A 23,808-nucleotide genomic window follows, 5' to 3' on the forward strand; every position below is an offset into this window, starting at 1 on the left:
CTTTAGGGCTGAGCGGGGGACAGAAACGCTTGGGCCTCGACGCGTGACGCCAGACTTGCCCACTCCAGACTCGCGCGCCAACCAACATCCAACATCCATTTTAGCATTCGAGAATTCGGGCGTACGGGCAATTGCATAGCGTCCTTTTGGGGGTTGGTTACTGCATTCTTTTTCTGTTTCTGCTTCCGTTCTTTCGCCTACGACACGATGCACACAGCCTTTTAAACGCGACCATGACCACGCGCGCAATTCCCGGCGCCCTGGATCCCCTCAGTTCGTCCTCGCTGAACAAGCTCCACGAGACCCAGCCGCCGACGAAGAAACGCAAGATCGGAACCGACATTGCTGCGGGTCAGCTCTCTACAACTTCGATTGTGATTCGGGTAGGTGATTTCGCGGGTTCGGTGTGCGCAAATCGAAGGAAGAACACTCCCCAGTTAACCATTTATTCGTCGACTTGTCCAGGCTCATGCTGCGTCCTTATCCGATGAACCGCTAATTCTCGAGCCAATCTGTCTACTTCCCCGATCTCGCTTCCCACTATCATGGCTTGAAGACGCGTCTTGGTCGCGCTCAGAGCCTGGTGGCCTTTTCGCCGCCGATATCCCCGCTCTTGAAAGAGACTTGCGGTCTTGTGCCGAGCCGACTGTGCTGGCGGTCCGATTGGCCGCAAGTGGTGGACTTTACGTTGTTGAGCGTGTGAAACGTGGTATATATTCTCTTTCAAGGCTTGCGCGATGGGTGCAGGAAGGCGACGTCGTTGTCGCGGTCAAGGGATGGAAAGGATCCAGAGATGTCGTCATGGATGTCGACGTCAGTGACATTTCATGCACTGCCCTGGATGCCATGAACTGGTGGCAGACTGCGCGAATCGAGGAGCCATCCTCTGATCTGGGCCTGGGTGAGGAGTTTGCTGGGTTGCAGGTTGACGTTGTGTTTGGGTCGTCTGCTATCGATGATACACAAGTGCAACCATCTTTCGTCGACGTACTTGAATATCGGAGTCAATCCCTTGCTCCAGCCGTGACTGGAGATGATTCCCAGATGGATGTTTCATTTGGACTGGGTGATTCCCAAGTCCTCGGGGCTGCAAGTGCTATGGACGTTAATCTTGCCCCGGATACCAAACTGTCTCCGGACGAGCTACTCGATGGGATGCGAGAGCACTATCTGCAAGCTCTATATATCTCGAAGGTGAGAATTCCATTGAGTAGCAATGTGAGCCTCTTTCTGACACGAAACCCAGACATCTCTGGCCTATTTTGCCAAGGGACCATTGACACGTTGCCGGACTGCTTTCCAACACTCAGAGCATGAGCAGATCCAGACGCCTACCCAACTGATTGACTTTTACCGGGAGGCTGTCTTGCCTGCTAAGAAGATGGACCTCAAGTACCGCGAGTCTCTCCCTGCGTCGGTCCGCGAAGCCGTGCTTGCTGTCTCCGACGATGAGGGTGTTCTAGCCAAAAAGCGCAAAACTAAGAAGAAGAAACTAGGCAAGAATGGTTTCTACCCCGAAGAGGATGGATTTGTCCGCAAATGGTGGAAGGATCGAAGCATGGTGGATGCCTCAACTCTAGAAGGCTCCCGTGACCCGGAGACGAAGAAGCATATCTCCGATTTGCGACTGCGCGAAACCCAGTTGCAGATCCTCCTGATACTGGAAGTCATGGCTCTAGAGTCCACTCCCATTGAGAAAGACAATCCTGACAATGTCAAGCCAGCTGGCGAAGAGACAAACACACCCAAGAAGAGAACCAAGAAGCCTCAAGATCTCAATGTTCTTCTCGAATTGCATCTGGACCGGCTTTGTATATGGCATGCTGTAAGCATGGAGGAGTCGACCGCAGCTGACTCTGCAAAGGCCTCATCATTTACTGATGGCCATATGTCCGGGAAGAAAAGTGAGAGTGACGCAGTGCGCGACTTTTGCACCGAAGTCATCATTCCCTTCTATGTTTCACGACTGCCGGATAAATGCAAATTGGTCACTCGCAAGTTCGGTGTTTCTGGGGGCATCTCTCCGGCGGCTAAGAAGACCCAATCATCGAGCAAGTCACGCCGCCCAGAACCAGGGCCTGATGGCAAGCGGGAATCTCCAGTTCAAAAACCCAGACGATCCTTACAGCGTGTTTTAACAGACGAAAAAGCCGCAGCGTCTCAGATTCGCCATCCATCACTAAGTCGGTCCAAAACTGCCCCGACCCAGCATGATACAAAACGTGATTCTTTGGAGCCAATGCTGCCAACAGCCATGAGCGGCAGTGTCCGTGGTGGTATTCAGGTCAAGAGAGTGGAGAACCGCGAGATTGATCTTAACGCGGCTGCCAGACAACACGAGAGCAAGCTTCGTAAGGTGCAGATGTTGGCTGATCAGAAGAGGGAGCTTGATAATGCCATCCAGACACTTCGCAAGCCGAACCGTGAAGTCGTTGCTAAAGACATTGCCGAGGATGCCTCCAAGCGAATGTCTACAGGCGGAGGAAGTTCTCGCAAGCCAAAGAACCCGGTCCGAAATCCACTTGGCGAGGGTGTGCAGGTCATGGCTACACCTCGTGGTAATCGCAGGAAGGATGCAATTGTCGGACTGCCCCGTTTACCGCGCAGTCTGGCGCCATCGCGGTCTTTTGCAGGAGAGATGGAGGACCACACTCTTGCCGAGTCCCCTGTCATGATTCCCTCATCAACGCGACGGGCTATCTCCTTCTCTGGCCCCGATTCAACACCCTTTGGCTCTCAACGAGTGTCAAGGAAAAGGCAGCGCGAGCCACAAACACAGCTCACCGAACTAGGCTCAATTCAAGAAACACCATCACGACCTCCGTCTAAGTTACTGTTCGATAGCCAAGGAACAGACCTAGCACATCGACCGTCCATGCCTTCCACGAAAGGCAAGGGCCTTTTCCGGGTGCCCGATCTCCCTGCACCTCGTTCAAGCCACAATGATCCATTCTCACAACCTCAACTCGTGGCACCGACTACACCTGTTTCCTCCCGTCGCAAAAGTATAGCCATGGCCCCCGACTCGTCACCAAATCTTAGCAGATCCCCACAAGGTCCAAGATTCTCGATGATTACGGAGACGCCTCCCAAGCAGCAAGGCCCTAATCCCATGCTTGTACCTCGACCTGTGCCCTTGTTCGCCCCCAGCACATCCCAAGCATCCTCCTCCCCTGCGATCCTGCGATCACCTGCCAAGAGCGCTCCTCTTGTGCCGGTTACACCGGAAAAGGCACAGACAAAGTCTATCTATGAGCAGCTGGGTTGGGATGATGATGAAATGGATATGTGAGGTCCCTTCAAAGCTATTAAGTTATTCGGAGGTTGTCTTTGCCCTCGACTTGCATTTTGCGAAGGCGCTTCATAGTAGCATAGATATCCAATATATCATTCCATGCATCAAAACATGTATTTGTGCATCAAAGGGGATGTTCCTTATTTCATGCTCACGTAATAGCGACAATTTCCGTAGACGACTTAGGTAGTATTCAATTGGCGGCCGCAGCCACCTCATTCGTAAGGCTGTTTCTAAGCATCTCTACAAATAGCATTCTTTACACGGAGGGCCACTGTAACTTTTCATATCTCTTCAACGAATCATATGCTTTGAGCTTATTTTATATCGATATAATAACCAAGAAACAGGCGAAGCTACACATCTCTACAAGAAAAATATACCCTCAACGTCTTACTATAGAATACTGCTAACGAGCCCGACAATACTACCTATGACCGCACCCGGAGAATCGTTTTATAGTTTAAACCTCTCTCTCTCTATGTGTGTGTGTCCTTCTTGAGCGCACCTGGCTCCTCACTCAAACTCATCCACTTGGCTTCTCGCTGGATGCAGAGACGTAGAAGTGCCTCCTGTGTAGACCAGGGTCGACAAAAACATCATGGCTCTCCACGACGGCGAAGTGGACTGACGGTCATGGTCCTACTGGTCATTAAAGATGAAATTATCCCTGGCGCCTCTATAAATATCACAACGGCGACTCGCGACGGACTTGTGGGTGATTGCTCAAACGGAATGAGACATGAGACATGAGACAAAGATGGAACGAGGAGCATCAAGCAGATAAACGCATGGTCAAAATACCACGATTCAAAAGAATTGAGGAGCGCTGGGGTCTCGAAAGCCGGCCCTGAAAGAGAAATCCGAGTGTCGTTGGCGCGACTTCCATCAAATGGATTGCGGTACTACGGCCCTAGCGACAAATCCAGCTGTAGTACGCCAACGGCCATATGTACGTGTCTTTGGTCATGTGCCATACAGAAAAGGATCTCACCTAATTTAGAGCTTCAAAAAAATGTCCAAGGCAGGGCATTCCCACCTCAATCCAGAGTATGCTTCTGCAACTCTGCCTACTTTGCCAGATCCGTGAGCGGGGTACATTCTTTTCCAAAGATACACGCTATGTCTTCCAGAAGATGAGCCACGTCTCTGCCTCACCTCGAAGAACAGAAAGCGAGATTTGAGCTCCGCCTAGACAAGATACGCAACACATTCTTATACGATGTTTGGTGTGAAGACAATGCATGGATAGCCGGGTGCAAGGTAAGTTCCTCATATCATTCCAGAGCTGGGGGCTGTCTTAGACATTCTCTTCTCAAGCTAACCCAAAATCATTCCATCAGACACGGGCTCCAGCACAGTGATGGGACCTTCTGAGACTCTCCTCTCTCCAAATTAGTAAGTAGTCTCCGTCAACATGACTCTATTCAGCGGAGTATGGTGGATAACTGATGAGGCTTATTCGCAGTCACCCTGTCTATTTCAACAGCAATGTGAGAAACACCGCTTACGAAGAAATCATACCCCGTTGGGGATTGGAGTACTTGGATACACAATCTTTGGTGACTGATGACCAACTCACACATCACGAACCCCATGCATTAGGCTCTTCTCGATGACGGCCGTTTCCTTAGCCCCATCTCGGCGACACGGGCTGTAACGAGCGATGGAAGATGGAAGGTGCTTCACAGTTTATCTCCAAGGGCCCGACAGATATGCAAGGATAAGGTGACGACAAAGGACAGTCACCACAAGAGTGATAGCGCTAAGGTACAATACTTCGCCTTCTGTGTTTTCGAGCTGCGACTTCCCCGCATGGCTTGGTTCCGCGAGTAACGAAGCGTCTACGCTGTTTATGCTTACCATTTAACGGGTGGATGATAACCTGTTGAGCTTTTTTTAAATCCTCGCCTCTGTGGATGCGGGAATCCTACCGCAACACCTCATGAGTATGTGATACCTATAATGTCTTTGAGACAGGTGAGGTATAATGATTTACGACTATTTAATATGTCCGGTATATTAATCAATGATGTTGAATAACCCGACTTGAATTCAGTAATGCATTGTACAACACAGAATAATAATACAAAGTTGTCTTACCTTGAAGCCTACCAACCCTTCTGCCAATATGGGCCTCTAACAAACTTAGCATGATGATCCAAGTGCATAGTATGCCTAGCATGGATCCCACGGCCGCCAACAATAGGTCTCTTGGACCTATTCAACTCTTCGACAATGCCACCAAAAAACGAACGACCCATCACACTCGATGATGTGCTATCTGATAAAGAAGGCGGTAGGTCGTCAGGACCAGTACCCCATGCACTCTCATTGCGACCCAAAATGAGCACCAAGTCTTGACCCTCGGTGAAGAAGTTGTGGTCGACCCAGCTTCGAGTATAGGGCTGTCCATTCAGGGTCGCTGACTGGATAAATCCAGTACCTCCAGTATCGTTGAGCGAATTGAATTTACTCCAGTTTGCAACGCGCACGGTGGCTGTGTTTCCTGTGAGGGGCGAGACGATGCTCACTGATTCAAAGAACGGAACTGTGATGAGATACACGCTCTGTCCCGGGTTTGGGAAAAGGCCCATCATGGACATGGCGACAAATGAGCCCATTGCACCAGAGTCGTCATTGCCAGGGAGTCCTGTTGGTGTTGGAGAGAAGAAGTCTGGAATATATGTGCGGACTCGTGCGGTGGATTTAGCGGGACGGCCAGCATAATGATATTGAAAAACAGTGAGGAAGGCAGGTTCGTTGCCAATGTAGGTGATGTTCTGATCGTGGAGGTAATCAAGGCGCTTGACAAAGTTGGAAGGGCCGCCGAGCAAGGGAATCAGAGCTGCCATATCATGAGGAACAAAGCTATTATATATTAGTCAGACTTAGACAACATGAGGCCGTAGGAAAGTAACATACAATTGGTATTCCCAGATACTGGACTCAAATGTTTCTGCGGCATTATTCTGAAGGGAGCAGATGCTTCCGCTGTTGTCAATGTTTGAGCACTGGAGAGGGTCCTGGTATCCCCAAGTTTGATTAAGATACTTGGGCTGGAAGAAACCAGTGAACCCAGTGTCTTTTCCGTTAATGAAGGAGGTTTGATCCTGCTTGAACAAGTTTTTCCAAGACTCGGAACGCGTCTCATACTTCTCGGCGTCCCCAGTTTTGTTGAGACCCCGAGCCATCTGCGCAATAGCGAAATCGTTGTATGAGTACTCAAGGGTGCGCGAAATACTGCGTGTCATCGTGCCAAAGCCCAAGTAGTCGAAATCTTCCACGGGAATATAATGTAACGATTTCCAGCTTTGAAGACCTCCACGGCCCTCATTGGACCAATCGTATGGCTCCTCCTCGGCATCTTTCTGAACTGCCACATAGCCTGCGTCCCAATCAATCCCGTCAGTGAGGCCCTTAATGTAGGCGTCGACCAAGATGTTATCGGCGTTTGAGCCTCCCTGTGTAAAACCTGGATATTGAAGGTCAGCCGGTGTCATAACTTCATTTTCAGCAGAGCTATCATCCGTACCCTTACATAGCGACATGCGGCAGTCGGGTAGCCATCCCAGATGACGCTGAGTATCAATAAGCGAGCGAACCATCTGAGCCACGGAGCTTGGATCGAAGATCGTCAGGAATGGAATTTGGGAGCGGAAAGAATCCCATAGACTGGTAATGGTCAGTGTTTACTCTCGTCTTCCCTAAATGTGGACATACCAATAGAAAGAGTCAAAGTATGGCTCAGAGCTTGTCCACAATGGGTTCTCGCCAGTATAATTCTGAGGGTTAATCATGGTTCTATAGATACCACTGTAGAAGTTAGTGAGAACAGACTCCTTTACACCATTGCGTGAGACACGAATTGGTTGGAGTTTCTCAGTCCACTGATCAACAGCAGCTTGACGGGTTGCTTCGAAATCAAAGTCGCCGATCTCTGCTTCCGCATGAGAGCATGCTTGCTCGGGGCTAATGAAGCTAACACCCACACGGGCTTGGACAATGCCGTCGGAAGGGGTCTCATGACGAATGAATCCACCTCCCTAGGAATTTGTCAGACTCAAAACTGCATGCTGCCAATGTCAGACTGCTTGCTTACCGGTAGTGGATAGCCATTGATACTTCGCGAAATGGTCAGATCGTGGACGCCGGTACTGGCTCGAGCATCGACAAAAACACCACTATCCCGCAACCAGCCAGTGCTTTGGAAATCGGCACAGAAATGGAGCGTATATGCTCCACTCCCAAAGCTTGGCAGGAACCTGCCACTCCCCGTCATACGGCCGCTGTATTCATCAATGGAGATGGATGCGTTGTCCTGTCGGGAGTCGGACAAATCGGAGAGATCCAACAAAATCAGTGGGTTGCTGTCCTCTGGAAATGTGAATCGAAAGAGAGAAGTATGCTGAGCTGCGGTCATTTCAACGTCTACATCCGATTCCAAGGAAAGTGCAAAGTAGCCCGGGCTGGCCTGGACCGAGCCTGGAGTATAAGGAGTTGCCCGGGATTTCTTCGGATAGGCGCAGCCATTCACATCATCATCCTTGCATTGTGCGTATGGAAATAGAGGAAAATTGCCGAGAGAAGGACTGCCACCTGTGCCGGAGTCGTGCATGCTTGAAAAGCCAGTCACATTACTGCCATCGTATGCGAAACCACCCTGGTTGCTGTCGGAATTGGTATCAGCGCCCGCCTTGGCCATGCCATAGGGCAGCGAAGCACCCGGAAAAACATTTCCTGCAATATGGAACACAATAGTTAGATAAAGCAGATGGCGACAAAGACCTAGAGTGGCTTCCAACTTACCTCCGTTTGCGCTGCCGATCAGCGGATCGATATATTGGAGCACATCATAATCCTCAACAGGTGGAGACTGGGCGGCATTGACCAGCACGCGACCGCTGGCCAGAAAGAGCGACAGAATTAAATGCTGCGATAGCATGATTGAAAAGGACCGGAAAGGAGAAACTCTGATGGTCCTCCCAGAAAGCAGGAAGGCCGGTATTTAGCAGGATTGCAATGCCCCTGCGTAGGGAGTCGTGGCTGCCCGCTGGCATGCATACTCCACCCCTGTCGATCATCCCCGCGTCGCGGTGTTGCATCGCGGCCCTGCATTTGCAACACTGCATGCACGTTGCTGCACGCTAGTTATGAGTGATTGGTGGCACACGATTTAGATAGTAAATAGATCGAGCAGCTGGTCCGGTCGGCCGTGGCGATCAGGCGGGCCGATTCGACAGTCGGCTGATCGGCCCAAGGTCGGAGAGTGACAAGGAGCCCCTTTCATGCCTCAATGAGATCTCATCGGCGAAGGCGACAGCGGATACGTCCGCCGGGAATGTAGTGATAACTTGCATTTTAGATCTGATGAATCTAGATTCATAGATGACATTGCCATTGCACGTGGGAAAATACCGTCACCTAGAATTTCGATAGCCATTCAAGTACTATCATGATCACGCACAGGGCTCGCTATTTACAGCGTCTTCTAATGCATGTGACAGAAATTTAAGCCACAGGAATGCTCCCCAATTTCCAGCTGATTGTGGTATAGAGCCTCTACTTGAACTGACAATCCCCTGCCAGCATGATAACATCCAGAGGTTAATTTGTTACCCTATATCTCTTGTAAGGATGAATTTTAGGTTAATTCATCACCCCCGAAGCCTTCACATGTTTGACCTTGTAGATATTGTCCCGGTCTTTTGAATATCCATTCATACGATAGCTCGTTAGACTTAGTTCATGCTGGTGGCTGGCCTGGATACATAGCGACGGATAGGCCTGTGATTGCAGCCCAAGGGAACAGAGTGACATCTCAACTTCAGTGGTCCATTGAAAGGGGCATTTGTCGTATCAATTGGCGGGAGGTGTAGATCTCTAGCCTGTCTGGCATCTGCAGAAACTTCAGCCGCCCTTTCCGAATAATTGTGTTAGTATAGCCACGCACGAGGTGAATTGACAAGGAGTTGGAGGATATTCAAACTTCGAGGCTTGAACAGCCGGGCAATGAGCATTTTGTATCCACTCGCAGGACTCTCAAGGAAGATATCATTGGGTATAATAGCCTGTCACAATAGGAACCCTGGATAACATGAGCCAATCCCAAACTCAGAAAGCGTATGCACATTCAAGATTCAGCATAATCCGTCGAATCCCAGAGAATATTATCCCTGCATGATGATTGGAAGAGCCATGAATATGATTTCCGAGCCATTGACATCTATTGAAAGTGCAGACCAGCATATGTATTTCTAAAAACAGACAAATTAGCATTTTCATGATTAAAATACTCCATACTTATTTACGCACAGGCAAAGCAAGTTTCTCCCCGTCAAAAAAGCCATCAATATAAACTAATGGGCACTTCAACAAGAACCTCATTGCGCTTATAAGATTCTCTATATATATTTGTCCGGTTCATATAGAGATCATTAGAGTTCTATAATGCACATTCATGTAGTTATCGTATCTTCTAATATTCCAAAGCTCGGGTTATGTACATTTGATGCAGCCTTGGTCTTGCCATTAGTCGTCGATGCCTTGAGCGTGCGGCTGGGCAAGACTATGCACAGCCGCAAGTATACTCTTCCCCAGCCGCGAGGCTATTGGGATACCATTCCACCTCTCGTCCTCGAGTTCCTTCACCTTCGCATATTCCTCCCATCTACACACTTTCATCCTCATCAACCACTCTTCCAGCTTCCATCTCTACTTCAATCGCATCAAACTATGGATACCATCGTCGATCCCGCAGTCATCGAACGCCCTGAAAGCCCTCCTCTTACCAACAACGTGCTGATATCGAGCCTCTTCACTCTTCCAGCGTTCCCTGCACCTATTTCGGGGTGTGGAGTCTGTAATGTACAGAAGGATGATCTTATCCGCTGTACTACATGCAAAGTGATGTTTTACTGTTGCCCTGAGCACCAGGATGCTCACTGGCCATCACACAAGGACGAGTGCAACCAAATGAAACTCCATATGCTTGACACCTCCGAAATCGAACGTGGCAACCTAGACTTTATCTGCACCTTCAAATACATGCTGGTATTATTATCAGTCTACTGGGGTCGCTCGCTATCTTGGCAACACTTGGAGCGAAAAATGAAATTTCTCGGAGACATTGCCCAAATCAACACAACTGAGTCAGTCAAGGCCCAGTTGGTCGGAATCATGGAGCTGCTTTGCGGAAATCAAGCTGAACAACACGACGATCTCCGGGATATTCCACCGGCTCTCCTCCTCAGGCTTGGTTGCTACCAGGAGTGTTATAGCTTCCTCAAATGCTACACTTTCCCAGCTGCCAACCCACTACATGATTACTTTGACTTTGGCGAAGGAGATGTCTATGGCTACCTATCAAGCCCATATCTCTTTGAGCCGGTTGATTGTTTCCTCTATGAACCGGCCTCTGACATCCCCGGAGCCAGCCACACGATTGCTCACCTTGTTTTCCTGGCCATACTCAAGATCCGTCTAGTCTTCGAGCTGCAAAAGATAGATTCCACAGCCGCCTTGCTCCGCAAGAGGCTGCCGCAAGAGCTCGTAGATCTGATCTTGGATAACGTGCCGGACCATCCAGCGATCTCCGCGGAGCCCCGTGCTATGCGATACGCCTCTCGCATAGAATTGGTGAAAGCCTTGAACGTTCAGACTCTCCAAATCTACAGGCACGTAGACCGTCTGAACGTTCACTTTTGGGGGCGCTGCTGAACCCAGGCAATCACCTACAGGCAAACCCGCCTGATTACAAGCCGGGGTCCGTGGAGGAAGCGCAGTTGGTCCTGGCTAGGACCTATCGCGAGTGGGTCCTCACGCCAGGGGCCATGGATTACATTGTGAGCATTCGTGATGGCCAAAAGTGATCATACCGGATGGTCAAATGTGAGTAGCCGAGACTACCAGGGCTGTTCACTCAATCTTCATATTCTGGTTCGAATTCGAAGTTTGAATGATCTCATAATATCAATCTGAGCGACCACATTTACATGAACCTACAGAGCGCTTGGATCAGACTCCTAGCAAGATAGTGTATGGATACAAATCTAGTCAAGAATGGATAACTTGGCTCGAGAGAGCTAGAGAACATTATGGATTATTCTGGTACTCAACTACGACATGCTTAATCTCGATGGATCTCGAGAAGATAATGAAGTATTTAGAATCATACATGAGATGAGATTTTTCGCTAATCTGACAAGAAAGAGAGGTCCTCGCTAATCACACATGAGATAGATGCCCTTATTACGAGACAGGAATCAAGTGTTTCCTGTCTCGGCCATGATTCTCTTCAGGAGCGAAATCGCTCCAGGAGTCTCGATCCATGATTCCCAGTTGTTCTTCACGTAGGTCTCCATGTCCCACGCGAGCCACTGGGGATCCATCTCCCCCCGCCGAGCATCACCACGCTTTGCCCACACCATCCCTTTCCAAACGTAAGGATTGAGGCTATGGATCTTGTTGTAGAGCTGTAGGATTTGACCCATCAGCGTCTCCATAGCCCCAAGCCGAACGAATGGGTTTTCGACAAGTTGTTGATTCTGGGCGATTTTCTTGGTCGTGGGGATGTTCTTCACGATCATGTCCAAGACCTCGTTGGGGAATCGCGAACCAAAGGCTTGGACTGCCAGCTCCATCCGCTGGACCTCGAATAGGAATCGGATCTTCACCAGACACAGCGGAATCAGTGTCATGATGGATGTTTCCCGGTCGAATTCTTCGATCGGCTCGAAGATATCCTCGTCGATGTAGCCCACGAAGTTGTCCTGGCTGATGATACGGGGCCCGGTGATGATGGGGTTTGCAAAGCGGACCCTCATGGTCTCGAGAGACATTTGGCTCAACCGGTCTCTGTTGTGGTTGTTGGAGCGCCACTTCATGAAGTCGTAGCACTCTTGGTCCCGGTTGATACGCATCATGAGAGCTGGGACTCTGAATCTGAAGCTCTGGCGATCGCTTCCTCCAAAATACATGACGTGGAAGGCATAGACGAGGCGTCGTTCAACCGCCGTGCGGTGAATTATTGACCCCAGTAATTCCACCAGATTGGACATCTCCTGCAAGTACACGGAGGTCTCGGGCATCGCCCAGAACTGTCCGATGTTGTGGCGGAAGGGGCTTGGAATGCGGGAGACAAGCTGCTGTCTCAATATCTCGAGTCTTTGACTGCTCTCATAGATGTTCGAGCAAGCTTCTTTGTGAGAGGATTCGTCGAGTTGCGCATGCTCCGGGCTACAGTATGAGATGGCACGGCAATCACCGCAGTCATACTGTGCCATTTTTGGGCAGATAGCACAGCTCGAGGGAAGGATCACTTGCACTTGACCATAAGAGTTCAAATCTGCTGGGTTCACGCAAAGAATCTGAGGATGAGATTGGTGATGCGATGCGAGATTCTGCGGGAGATTCGGTGGGGGATACCAAGACTCGGAAGAAGATACGCTCTCCTCTTCGAAGTCATCGAAGGATATGACACGATTGGGGTTGTCCATTTGGATAATGAGACAGTCGATTGGATGCTTGAAGGTCTTGAAAGGATGCAAGATGGGAGAATGATCTCAAGTTTGCGTATGTGGAGTGTGATGGGAGGTGAAGAAAAGAGAGAAAGGCAGCGTCAACTGGGGAAATGACCAAGCACCCATCACCGCGGCGATTGCTTGGAAGCCTCTCGCCATATTTGAGGCAGGAGTTGTTCTACATTAACTCTCAACATCTCTTTTCAAGGTCTCATTGTGAGAATCTAGATGTATCCCTTGTAGCCACCGCCGCCATGACGAGGACGGGAGCAGGAAGCACCACCGAATATTGGATATTTTGTTCCAAATTCGAGATGTAAAGCTATATGATATCAAATCACTCCAATGCGCTTTTGTATAGAGAATGAGCACTGTTTATCCATTAGTTTCTTCGCATATTCCTCTGATTTGTCTGCATCTTTCAATACCTTTTTTCCAAGTGTTAATACAGAACAGCTCCGCCAATATTTACAGTGTTATGGGCTTCCACAGCCACTGTATTTAATATATGTACCTATTTGTCATTTTCATGCCCAGTTAACACTTCAAAAACGTTGAGGCGTGATGATTCTTCTGCTTGATTTACTTGAGACTTTGTATACTTCGTTAGGGTATACTAAGTCACGTGGTTAGGTCACGTGCCGTATAAGTATAGCGGGAATTTTGCTGGATTGACTCCGTTCCAGCGGTTAAGGAGCGTTAATTTTGTTACATTTTCTGCTGTAGGTATATTCTTGAACAGTTTACAATTCGATTATTCTGCTTTTGGAGGCATGCACTGCTTGTTTGGAGAGAAACGAGCGATCCAGAGGCTAATCAGACCGCATCGTGTTTTTTTGCAAAGAATCTAGGATTTGACTTGAGCCGTCTGCCTATGGTACTGTGAAGATACTCAACTTGTAGGTTGGAACGCATGGTGGTCTGTGTATATTGGTCTATAGAATTTTGATGACCGCCAAACAAAGTTGTTCTGGAACTGTTGGCTGGAGAGAGCCATGCAGTTCACAGCTGGCAGAGTCCCCGCGTCGCAAGTCTTGGGGACTTCGCATTAATGTTAACTAAAACAACGACGATGGCCATGAAATAGATCTCACGAAAGAAGAAGTTCGAATTGACATGGTGTCTCCATAAATTTTGAATCAGAGGTTTTTTTCTAACTATATATTTCCCAATATGGTAGCGCTGGTCTTGTGCCTGCAAAACATTGGTTTGTTGATTTCCTTTTACAGCATTTTCATCTGATGTTATTCTAGTGGCTTTGAACAACATCAAGGACATAAAGTACGGTATATCTACTCGGTAAACTCAAAGGGAATCCACGTCCACGGGTGGTAGTGCTAGCGGTTGGTGTTTACACCGTGAACCTGGGAGAAGTATGTAGTGGAGCGAGCGGTGGAGATAAATCTGCACTGGCGATCCAAACGGTCATACCAAACCCGATGCAGACAAGTTAGAATGAACAAGTATTCATAAAAAAGAACCTCTTACCACTACATAATACACACCATTTACTCATAAAATCAAAGCTTACAAATTTTTTGGGGGCTTAGCCACCACCTAAAATTTTCCGGTACCGCCGATGATGGAAAACGCGGAAAACGCCCAAGAAGGACAGGATGCCGAGGTAACTTAGCCGGAGTCCACTCTCCGTCCTCAACGAACCCTTTGCCTCCCAACAACTCGACTGTGACGCCCTCGAACGGAGCGGATTTGGATCATGCTCCGTTTATCATCTTTTCCTTCTTCCGCCCTCTCCTCCTCTTCCTCCTCCATCTCCTCAACAGCTCGATTGACGCCAGCTCCATCTCGGCTTCTCCTCCAGCGCCGGATAGCCTCATCCACACATCGGCCCTCTTTCGCGTTTCCGCAGTATACTCGCAGTCGATCCTACTCTACCGGTAAGCCATGTGCTACGATCTGAACCCGATACACCAACGGCATCGTATCTCTAGGTGGACAAGTATCTAATCCGTCGGCTGTCGCAGAACCGAACCCTTCCGTTCACCCGCAAACACCCCCTCCTTCTCCTCCTCCGCGATCGCGATTCCGCCGCTTCCTTGGCTTCACTTCGATCGCTGTTCTTGCCTTCTCTGCCGGTCTTCTCTACCAGACTCAACGTACCGTCTCGCGACTCATGGCGACCCCTATCATCTCCAACGCCGAGACCCTCACGGCCTTCGTCCCCGTGGATGCTCATGCCGAGGAAGTCGATGAGTATCTCCGCACACACCCCGAGGCCAACAGGCTTCGCGAAGATGACGATTTCGAGGAGTCGCGCCCGTATCTGCGGTATCCAGAGGGCATTCGCGCGCGCAGTCTGACGGCGGGCACTCTATTGGGCCCGAACAAGCTCGTTGTTCCGCCGTTCGTGTTCGCCCATCGCGAGGGCAAGAGCCTGGTCTCGCTCATGTACCTGGGCTCTGATATCTGCGGCCACCCCGGTATTATTCACGGTGGTTTGCTAGCTACAATGTTGGACGAGAATCTGGCCCGCTGCTGTTTTCCGGCATTACCGAACAAGGTCGGTGTGACCGCCAACCTGAACATTGATTACCGGGCGCCGGCCATGGCCAACACCTACGTGGTTCTTCGGGCGGAGACTGTCAAAGTGGAAGGCCGCAAGGCGTGGGTTGAGGGTCGCATTGAGACTCTCCCCGAGGAAGGAAAGGAGCCTGTAGTGCTGGTTGAGGCCAAGGCGCTGTTTATCGAGCCCAAGCAGGCTGCTGTAAGTTTCCTATCGCAATCTACAACTTGTCTTACTTTAAGCTTTTTTGCATTGTGGCGAAAAAATGTGGCTAACTGGATCCCCATAGGCGTTGTCCGGCTTGTACCGTGGCGTCAGTGATTGAAAAAAAAATTCTCTGACGTGATCAACTTTGTTCCTGGTTCCTGGCGTACTGGCGATTTCCCCTCCCTTTTTTTGTCAATTTCTTTTTGTATTTTCTGTCATGCTGTGGTTACTAGAAAGCATTTTGGAACTATCTAGTCGGACAAGGCTGGATTATGTATAGCATAGAATTATTTTGCATCATTGAATATCAACCTGAACCTTGGTTTTTTTCGGTATACAAAGTTGAATCGATGGCGCAATTCGTATAGAACCGGCATTTCGTATCAACCAAGTTACCAACCCGCCAAGCCCGCAGAAAACCAAAAACCCCGCGATCAGCACTCGTTTCCGCTCTTACGCGGCCCGTTTCACCGTCTCCTCTACCCCCCTCCTCCTTCATTTACTCCAGTTGACTCTCCTTCATCTTCTCTCTTGCACATACACATCCCTTCAAAATGGCCACGTAAGTTCAATTGCACTTCTTAAGCCCTTAAGATCTAAAGCATCACTACCCAATTGCCATCACACCCGCCAGAACAGCCCCAGAACTATACTAACCCTACCTTCTCCAGCAACATCACCTTCCACGCCGCCGCCCTGACCCGCAAGGAGCGCAACGACCTGCGCAAGCAGCAAGGTCTTACCATCTGGCTGACCGGCCTCTCCGCCTCGGGCAAGTCTACACTAGCCGTCGAACTGGAGCACCAGCTGCTGCACGACCGCGGCGTGCACGCCTACCGTCTGGACGGCGACAACATCCGGTTCGGCCTGAACAAGGACCTGGGCTTCAGCGAGTCCGACCGCAACGAGAACATCCGCCGGATCGCCGAGGTGGCCAAGTTGTTCGCTGATTCCTCCGCCATCGCCATTACCTCGTTCATCTCGCCCTACCGCAAGGACCGTGAGACCGCCCGCCAGCTGCACGAGGTGCCCACCCCCGGCGAGGAGACGGGGTTGCCTTTCGTCGAGGTCCACGTTGATGTCCCCGTTGAGGTTGCTGAGCAGCGTGATCCCAAGGGACTGTACAAGAAGGCTCGGGAGGGTATTATTAAGGAGTTCACTGGTATCAGTGCCCCCTATGAGGCGCCCGAGAAGCCCGAGGTGTACATCAAGAACGTGGATCTGGCTGTCCCCGATGCTGTGAAGCAGATCATTGATTACCTCGACTCCAAGGGTTATCTGCCCCCCAAGAAGGAGTAAACTGGCTGTTCCTTCCTTGATACATGGTGTTTATGAATGATTTGGTGTGTACGAGCAGAAAAGGGTCTCGCTAGGATTGAAGAGAGAGAGAGGGCAGTCGCATACTGTGGTGTGGATCTGGAATGTTTGTTTTTATCTTGATTCCCCGCATACAGGCGCTGTAAATACTGGACAAATATAGATTGCTTTGCAAGAGAATTCAACCTCTGAACAGGACTTGGAATTAGTTCCATGGAGAGCCACAGAAAGTCCCAATTGAGGAAGCGTATACACTAAATGTAGAAAAATCGCGAATGGAACCGTAACATGACTAAAACATGCTAGTTTGTGCTAATGTACCTGACTGGTATATGTACGCAATTCTCTTTCCCACGCAACAACGAATCCCTTCTGTATACCTTCGAGGGGGGATCTCACTGGAACTCGAATTCGTAGTAGACATATGGTGTGTACTCTGCGGTTCCTTCAGCACCCGCATGCATCTCGCTCGGGTCGTCCCGTTTAACGCGGCCCTTCTTGTCTCGGCCAAAGGCATTGCCCGCCAGGTATGAGTACTTTTCTTCGAGGTTGCTCTTAGCCTTGTCCGCGTGCTTCGAGGACGGTGTCTAAAAAAGACGAACTCATGTTAGTAACTCACCCCACGACAGAAAAGGAACATGATAGAAAAGAACATACCCGAATCAGACCGCAGACAAAGTCTAGCGGAAGTCCATACCGCAGGACAGTCTCCACGAACACCCGCAGGACCAAAATATGAATCCAGACCATCACAGCCTCGCTCCAAGCAGTCCGCCCCAGCCGCAGCGTCTCCCCCCAAAGCTTGCGCTCATCACCACCAACACGCTCAACCTCCTTACGCTCCTCCTCCTTGCCACCCTCAACGTATTTAAAGTCGCGCGGGATCCACTTCTGCTCGCGGCACTTGTGCACAAACTCGACACTGTGCTTCTTGAAGCTAGTCACGGCATAGAGAGAGAATTCGCTGTCCTCAGCGAGCAATTGTGCGGATCGGGGAACGACCATCGGGGCGACGGTCTCGTAGGTCTTGAGGAAGTCCTTGACTAGCTGGGAGGGCACGGCGATCAGGTGGGTCTCAATGTATTCGGAGTCTTGGACGATGGATCGGGGGTCGACGATGGAAGCGAGGGATTTTGTGGAGAGGTTTCCTCTATAGAGTAACGGGTATTGTTAGCTTCTTGCGGTGTTTCGGTGTTTCGCGATGGAGGACATCTGTGGAGGTCGCACGTTTGTTTCCGCTGGAGCGTAGCCAACGTGTTCTTAACTTGGTTATATTGCGAGTACTTGGACCGGATATCATTGTCGATGCTAGCAGCTTCCTGCAAGATATATTAGTTCACGTCCCGCTTTATACATTATACATTAGCTGTTTAGCAATCGTCCTGCAACCTACCTTGTGCAGCAGATCGATCAACTCCGCCAGCGGCTTATCCGCACGATACTTGACCTTATTCCACGAGAACGTCCGCAGGTACTGATCAACCGGTTCTGCGAATTGTCAGCTGGCACGTCTAGAATAATGTTCACTGCCCTCCAAGACACGTACTATCATTCACGACCTTCATGCGCTCGATCTGCGCCTCATCGCCCTCCAGGATATTCTTCAACGCATCGCCAACCTTAGCCACCACCGCCTGGCAAGAATTCTCCAGCTTAGCTAGCTCATCAGCCTGCTGCACTAGCGCATCTAGCGTTCCGATCTTGAATTCCGGGATTGGAAAGGAGGCTACGGAGCCGTTCTCGGGGAGACCGTGGCCGATACGGCGTCGAGGGCGTCGTCGCGGTGGTGCGAGGGGACGATGGAGGTCGGGAGGGAGACGAGGAGGTATCGACCTGGTTTGGACATGGCGACTGTAAAAACTGGAAGAAAGCCCTTCGAGGCTGGGGCTGAGGTTGAGGATTTGGGGGGTAACAGGAGCTGCGGGAAGCTGGGCGAGGTGATGTCGTAGGCGGTCGGGCGGTGATTGGTGCGGGACGAGGCCACAGTATGGAGCTGGAGGTTATGGAGCTATAGTGAGTCCTGCATAGTACCGGATACATAGATATAAAGCTTGGCTTCGTACCCGGTCTTACTATTGTATACGAATTTTGGAAAGTACATAACTTGAAATAGGTCACTGAAGATATTAAAATGGAGGGCTATACGCTGGTGAATACTCTGGAGGATGTGGATGGCGTATATAGCGAATAAGGCAGGGTAGCTTGAATGCAAACATTCTAGAGGTTATAACCCAGTTCCAGTCCCTCCCAGTAACCCTCCCCCCTAATAGCCTAGTGGTATCACCGCTGGACGTCTCATCGGGGTTCGACGTCCATGAGGCGTCGGTAAATCCCCGGGGAAAGGAATGGGGTCCTCTAAGGTGGAGGGTTACTTCTTTTTTATGCTGTCGGGACATAGATACCACTACCGCGGCTATATTTTTGTATATTTTTAATACTTTCCTCATATCAAAATAATCCTTAGATTTAGCTAAGTATAATATTCTCTTTTTGAAGCCTTTTAATTACTGTGGTGATCGTTAGTGCCGTATTTGTTGGTTGTGAGCATCGCGGTGAAGTATTTGAGCATCACCAAGTGTCGCGAATTGTTTGTATGGTGACGAGAAAGTCGGGGGTTCAATTCACGGAGACAGAAAGTTTTAATAAGCTTACTCAGGGCAAACCTCGTAACTAGTTCATTCCTAAAGGACCCTAGTGGAAACGAACTTACTGCGGGATACATCTCTATCCCACATACACCCGGAGGAAACAGATTTGAATCAATCTACCAAGATCAGATTTCGGCCGGCGATAAAGATGCTTAACGCTATTGACACTATCCAATGCTCGCTCAACACGGATTGTGAGTCCAAAAAAAGGGTAAAGTTGAATCAATGACAAAAAACAAAAAAAAGAGTAGGGACTTGAACAAGGGAAAAAGTCCCTACAGCCACCCAAGCAAAACCAAGAATTTTGAAGAATTCCCTGGTGTAGACAGCGAGGTGCAGGACGAAGTCGACCACGTGAAGGTACGGAGGAAAAGGGGGAGAAGGATGGACTAGCTTCGGACCTGCGGAATATGTAAAGAGAAGCGGCGAGACCAAGCAGAAAGCGCAGAATGAATCAATGGCATGGCAGGGTATCTGTATCGAGCGTGCAGCGCTGATCGTGAACAGAGTAGTGTGGAATGAGGGAGGGAGGGGGAGGGGAGGGGAGGAATGGGCTGGGAACAAAAGACCAAAAGAGAACTCTGGTCTGGTTTCTGTACATCTGTAGAGATATGAGACGACCAAAAGTCACACATAGACGTTCGAAGAGGGACATCACAAAAAAGAGCAAATGATCCCAGGTAAAGACAAAGGGAATTCGAGATTTCAAGATTAAGTCTGCATGCCCATGAAGACGTCCTGACAATTATCGACTAGGAACTTGAGAATATCATTCTTCTTTTGCACATCCGTCATCTCGCGGGCCAAGCTCTCAGGCCGCATGATGGTCGGCGCAAAGACGACGGCGATATTCTGGCTGGTCATCAGATTCTCATCTTGGCGCTCAACCACACGCTTCAGATGGAAGACCAGGAACTCTAGAACGTCGCGGTGCACACGGGGCAATTCAGCCAAATATTTTTGTAAAAGCTCAACTCGTGCAGGGGTGTGTGTGATCTCAGACGAGTCGATGATCTTATCGTAACAGTCATAGGTAATCAGCGGCATTGGGAGCTTGCGGAAGTACTGCTTGAGAGCAGAAGTGACAGCATGAATGTCAAGGTCAGGGTCGGAAATGTCATAATCGAATGGAGAGCGTTCAAAGCCGTCGCGAATACCCTGAATGGCGGAGGCTGCACCAGATTTGCGATAAATGCCCTCCATATCCATGCCTAAACGGAGTTAGACAAACACAAGCCGATTGTGACATAAGAGAAGGAACACATACCTCGTAACTCGACCTCCTGGATGCACCGGGTAACAATCGCCGGAATAATGCTCTTCTCATGCTCCATGCGCACTTCCAGATCCGTACCGAAGAGACCTGGAAAAAAGAGGTTAGCTGGACGACATTAAAACTGATTGATGAAAACGTACCACCTCCAACGGCTTCGGCCAAGACCGGCACGCTGTCGGCCTGCGACATTTTGCCGCCTTGCTTACTGCGTTGGTTTCCAAAGAATCCAAAGCCCTGTCGGCTAGGATCCTGTGTCTGAGAACGAGGAAGACCACCGCCACCCTCTGCATTTTCGCTGGACATGAAGGCTCCCTTGAGACCCTTGACACCCTTGGCAACATTCTGACCGCCCTTTTTCCAGTTCATGAACTTGCCCTTGCGCAAGTTAACAACCTGAGGGCCAGGCACAACTGTAGCCGTGGCAGTCTGCGTCTCGATATCGTCAGAAATGTGAGCAGTCGAGATAGACGGCGCAAGGCTGTCAATGGATGGCTTCAGAGTTTCGAGCGAGCCAATGGATCTGTCCTTGCTGTGCGAGATGATTCCCAGTCCATTCGCACCACGGTGAACATCAGAGCTGGTCTTGTAAAGTCCCTGAATCTGGTGCACGAGTGTGTTGTTCAGCTCGGCCAGCTGCGCGTTCTTGGACGAAAGCTGCTCAAATTCTTGGAAGGTCTTTTCCTTTTGCCGATTGAGATTGGCGAGCTCTTCCGTCAAATCACTGCGTTTTTGGATAAGCTCCTCGATTTGCGGAGTGTAGGACGCCTTGAGTTTGTGAATGGACTCTGCAAGTTCACGAAGGACACGGTTCGAGAGCTTTCCAAGGTCTAGAGGTCCACCAGCAGCACCACGTTTCTCCGCTTCCAAATGTTCCGTTAGGACCGTGAGCTCCCGCAGAACGATTTCTCTCTGGGCATCGAGAACAACCATGGTGGATCGCTTCTCCGAGAGCTCGGTGTTGACTTGCTTGACATCTGCAGTGACGCGGACGGCGGCCTCCATCTCCGACACACGCTGACGTTCCTTGCGTAGCTCATTACGAAGCCAGGCAATTTCCTCGGCTTGGGCGGTGCTGGCCGTAGGGCTGCCGATATCCGTTCCAATGGAGCTGCCATTGGCAGGTGAGCGGGGGAATTTGCTGTCTTTCCCGAGGCGCACACTCTTGTCACTGAAGCTTCGACCATGCCGGACGGAATTAGACATGCGTCGGAGGAAGGATTCGCTGGTTTGATCATCGTCTTGGGAGAATTCGCTGCCGTAGCGGGTTTGGGACGGCGAGCCCGCGCCGTCCAGTGTGTTGCTGACCAAGGTGAGGTTGTGTTTCTGCTGCTCGGTGATGCTATCAGGTAGCCTGGGAGATCCCCCGTAAGCGGAGGATGTAGGTGAGGCACCAATGTCCTTCCGTGGGATCTGATGGTGCTTGCCCTCAAGTGAATCGCCCCGCTTAGGTGGGTATGCCATGCTTGAAGCAGGCTGCGAACGGCTCGAATCCATATTTGTGTGCTCGTGGGGTCTGCGTAGCTCGGTTGAAGGACGCGCAGAGCCCGGTGTAGCACCATCCAACCCAGTGACTTCCTTCGACCGGTTGCTATCAGGGCTAGTCGCTCCAGAGAAAGCACTCATGTCTCTCAGCGCCAATGGCAGATCGGATCGGGAGCTACGAGCGGACTCTGACTTTCCGAGGCGTGCTGCTCTTTCAGAGTGAGATGTGGAGGGCTTCTCCGTCCATCCGTTTCGGGATTCCATGTCACGTCGACTGGAGTCGGTCTCACGCGCTTCCCGACCTTTCTCTTGGTATGCGATGTGGGGAGATGGATGTTCCGAGGAGACACGGGATGGAGGTTCTAACGTGTAATCTCGGCCGTCGCGAGAAGTTCTGAGAGATGAATCGCCAGATCCGATTTGGCCAAAGTAGTCGCGGGGCAATTCTTGCTGAGATTGTGTATTGGAGGATGAGCGAAGGGCCTCTGAGGGATCGAAGGTGAGAGGAATCAGGAATTCGCCGCCTTCGTCGGCGTCGTTATCACGCTGTCCATTCAGTTGGCGACTGCTCCGGTAAGTGCTCGAGGGAAGAATAAGGTTGTCTGAATAAGATAAGGTGAGTCTTTGATCAGTTCTCTTGGATCACGGATTGGATGAAAGGGTCGTGACTTCCTTACCTATGGCAGCCGGCTGATCCGTGGGTGATGACTCGGTACGTGCATTATCACCATGGCCGTCTGTTCTTCCGTACAATGGCTCGGTAGGTTCCGCATATGTCTCACTGGCAGCCTCATCGATGGACCGTGTTTCCTCCATGCTTGGGGGAAGCGAGGGCAAAGATTTGTCCAGTTTTACCCCCGGTCCCCCCGGCCTTTTGCCCGCGGCACTTGCTTTTTCTTGCGCCTTCGTTGCATTAAAGATTCGTGACAGTCCATACAGAAGATTCCTTGTGAGGTGCGGGCGTAGCGTAGGTTCTCGATCTTCTTTTTGCAGTTACGACAACGGAAACACTGGGCACAGAAAGCCTGGTCACCTGTAAGAATCGCTAGATCTTCAATCTTGTCACCACAAGAGTTGCAGCTGTAGGTACAGTTGCTGCAAATGAGGGATCCGTCGCCGAGAAGAAGGAGGTGAGCGTCGGAGTCTAGAAGGGTGTTGCAAGTGCTGCATCGGAAACAATCAATGTGCCATCTCTGTCCAGCTTTGGAGGGGTTAGCACGAGTCGGTTTATAGAGAGCATCATACACAAAGCGACGGGAGACATACAGAGCTCAAAGGCCTTTCCTTCTTCCAAAATCTGAGCGAGCGTCAGTCTGCGACATTGCTAATCCATTGTCCACGCGAGTCATACCTCTCCACAACCCATACATGGGAAAGGGATGTCCTCTTGGTCCAAAGGAGACTCCGGACGAATATCCGGTGACTCCATCTTGAAATGATTTCCTCCTGAACGCTACTTATGAGGTTCTCCAGTGGTCGCTAGAAACCTAATCTCTCCGCCGTCGCCGTTAATTGCGGGCTCGTTTGGCGGTTCAGCG

The 23,808-nt window shown here is 50.2% G+C and overlaps 9 protein-coding genes across 9 annotated transcripts; 4 read left to right on the plus strand and 5 right to left on the minus strand.

Moving 5' to 3' along the window:
• Nucleotides 1–218: 218 nt before the first annotated feature.
• On the plus strand, nt 219–3,292 carry N7458_011940 (uncharacterized protein; the record flags this gene model as incomplete). The annotated part of the gene is made up of 3 exons (XM_056915322.1): nt 219–383; nt 466–1,194; nt 1,247–3,292. Coding segments are annotated over 3 exons (2,940 nt in total), but the record flags the coding sequence as incomplete, so codon positions are not given.
• A 2,114-nt stretch (nt 3,293–5,406) lies between these two features.
• N7458_011941 (glycoside hydrolase family 92 protein) lies at nt 5,407–8,240 on the minus strand (the record flags this gene model as incomplete). Its single annotated transcript, XM_056915323.1, has 5 exons — nt 5,407–6,166; nt 6,221–6,970; nt 7,019–7,341; nt 7,398–8,035; nt 8,105–8,240. The coding sequence occupies 5 exons, from the start codon at nt 8,238–8,240 to the stop codon at nt 5,407–5,409; spliced, it is 2,607 nt and encodes an 868-aa protein (XP_056760077.1).
• A 1,790-nt stretch (nt 8,241–10,030) lies between these two features.
• Nucleotides 10,031–11,166, plus strand: N7458_011942 (zinc finger MYND domain-containing protein; the record flags this gene model as incomplete). Its single annotated transcript, XM_056915324.1, has 2 exons — nt 10,031–10,933; nt 10,972–11,166. The coding sequence occupies 2 exons, from the start codon at nt 10,031–10,033 to the stop codon at nt 11,164–11,166; spliced, it is 1,098 nt and encodes a 365-aa protein (XP_056760078.1).
• A 393-nt stretch (nt 11,167–11,559) lies between these two features.
• Nucleotides 11,560–12,792, minus strand: N7458_011943 (zinc finger MYND domain-containing protein; the record flags this gene model as incomplete). Its single annotated transcript, XM_056915325.1, has 1 exon — nt 11,560–12,792. The coding sequence occupies one exon, from the start codon at nt 12,790–12,792 to the stop codon at nt 11,560–11,562; it is 1,233 nt and encodes a 410-aa protein (XP_056760079.1).
• Nucleotides 12,793–14,533: 1,741 nt separating this feature from the next.
• Nucleotides 14,534–15,665, plus strand: N7458_011944 (PaaI family thioesterase; the record flags this gene model as incomplete). Its single annotated transcript, XM_056915326.1, has 3 exons — nt 14,534–14,714; nt 14,769–15,541; nt 15,630–15,665. 3 exons carry the CDS (start codon nt 14,534–14,536, stop codon nt 15,663–15,665), a joined length of 990 nt encoding a protein of 329 aa, XP_056760080.1.
• A 436-nt stretch (nt 15,666–16,101) lies between these two features.
• On the plus strand, nt 16,102–16,846 carry N7458_011945 (adenylyl-sulfate kinase; the record flags this gene model as incomplete). The annotated part of the gene is made up of 2 exons (XM_056915327.1): nt 16,102–16,109; nt 16,219–16,846. 2 exons carry the CDS (start codon nt 16,102–16,104, stop codon nt 16,844–16,846), a joined length of 636 nt encoding a protein of 211 aa, XP_056760081.1.
• A 413-nt stretch (nt 16,847–17,259) lies between these two features.
• N7458_011946 (H(+)-transporting V1 sector ATPase subunit C) lies at nt 17,260–18,710 on the minus strand (the record flags this gene model as incomplete). Its single annotated transcript, XM_056915328.1, has 6 exons — nt 17,260–17,451; nt 17,522–18,014; nt 18,092–18,183; nt 18,258–18,352; nt 18,411–18,498; nt 18,615–18,710. The coding sequence occupies 6 exons, from the start codon at nt 18,708–18,710 to the stop codon at nt 17,260–17,262; spliced, it is 1,056 nt and encodes a 351-aa protein (XP_056760082.1).
• A 1,513-nt stretch (nt 18,711–20,223) lies between these two features.
• Nucleotides 20,224–23,086, minus strand: N7458_011947 (uncharacterized protein; the record flags this gene model as incomplete). Its single annotated transcript, XM_056915329.1, has 4 exons — nt 20,224–20,723; nt 20,780–20,875; nt 20,929–22,872; nt 22,948–23,086. 4 exons carry the CDS (start codon nt 23,084–23,086, stop codon nt 20,224–20,226), a joined length of 2,679 nt encoding a protein of 892 aa, XP_056760083.1.
• A 35-nt stretch (nt 23,087–23,121) lies between these two features.
• Nucleotides 23,122–23,699, minus strand: N7458_011948 (uncharacterized protein; the record flags this gene model as incomplete). The annotated part of the gene is made up of 3 exons (XM_056915330.1): nt 23,122–23,471; nt 23,537–23,567; nt 23,622–23,699. 3 exons carry the CDS (start codon nt 23,697–23,699, stop codon nt 23,122–23,124), a joined length of 459 nt encoding a protein of 152 aa, XP_056760084.1.
• Nucleotides 23,700–23,808: the final 109 nt, after the last annotated feature.

Source organism: Penicillium daleae, assembly GCF_028827525.1.
Source record: "Penicillium daleae strain IBT 16125 chromosome Unknown utg000009l_segment0_segment0, whole genome shotgun sequence".
Classification (NCBI taxonomy): domain Eukaryota; kingdom Fungi; phylum Ascomycota; class Eurotiomycetes; order Eurotiales; family Aspergillaceae; genus Penicillium; species Penicillium daleae.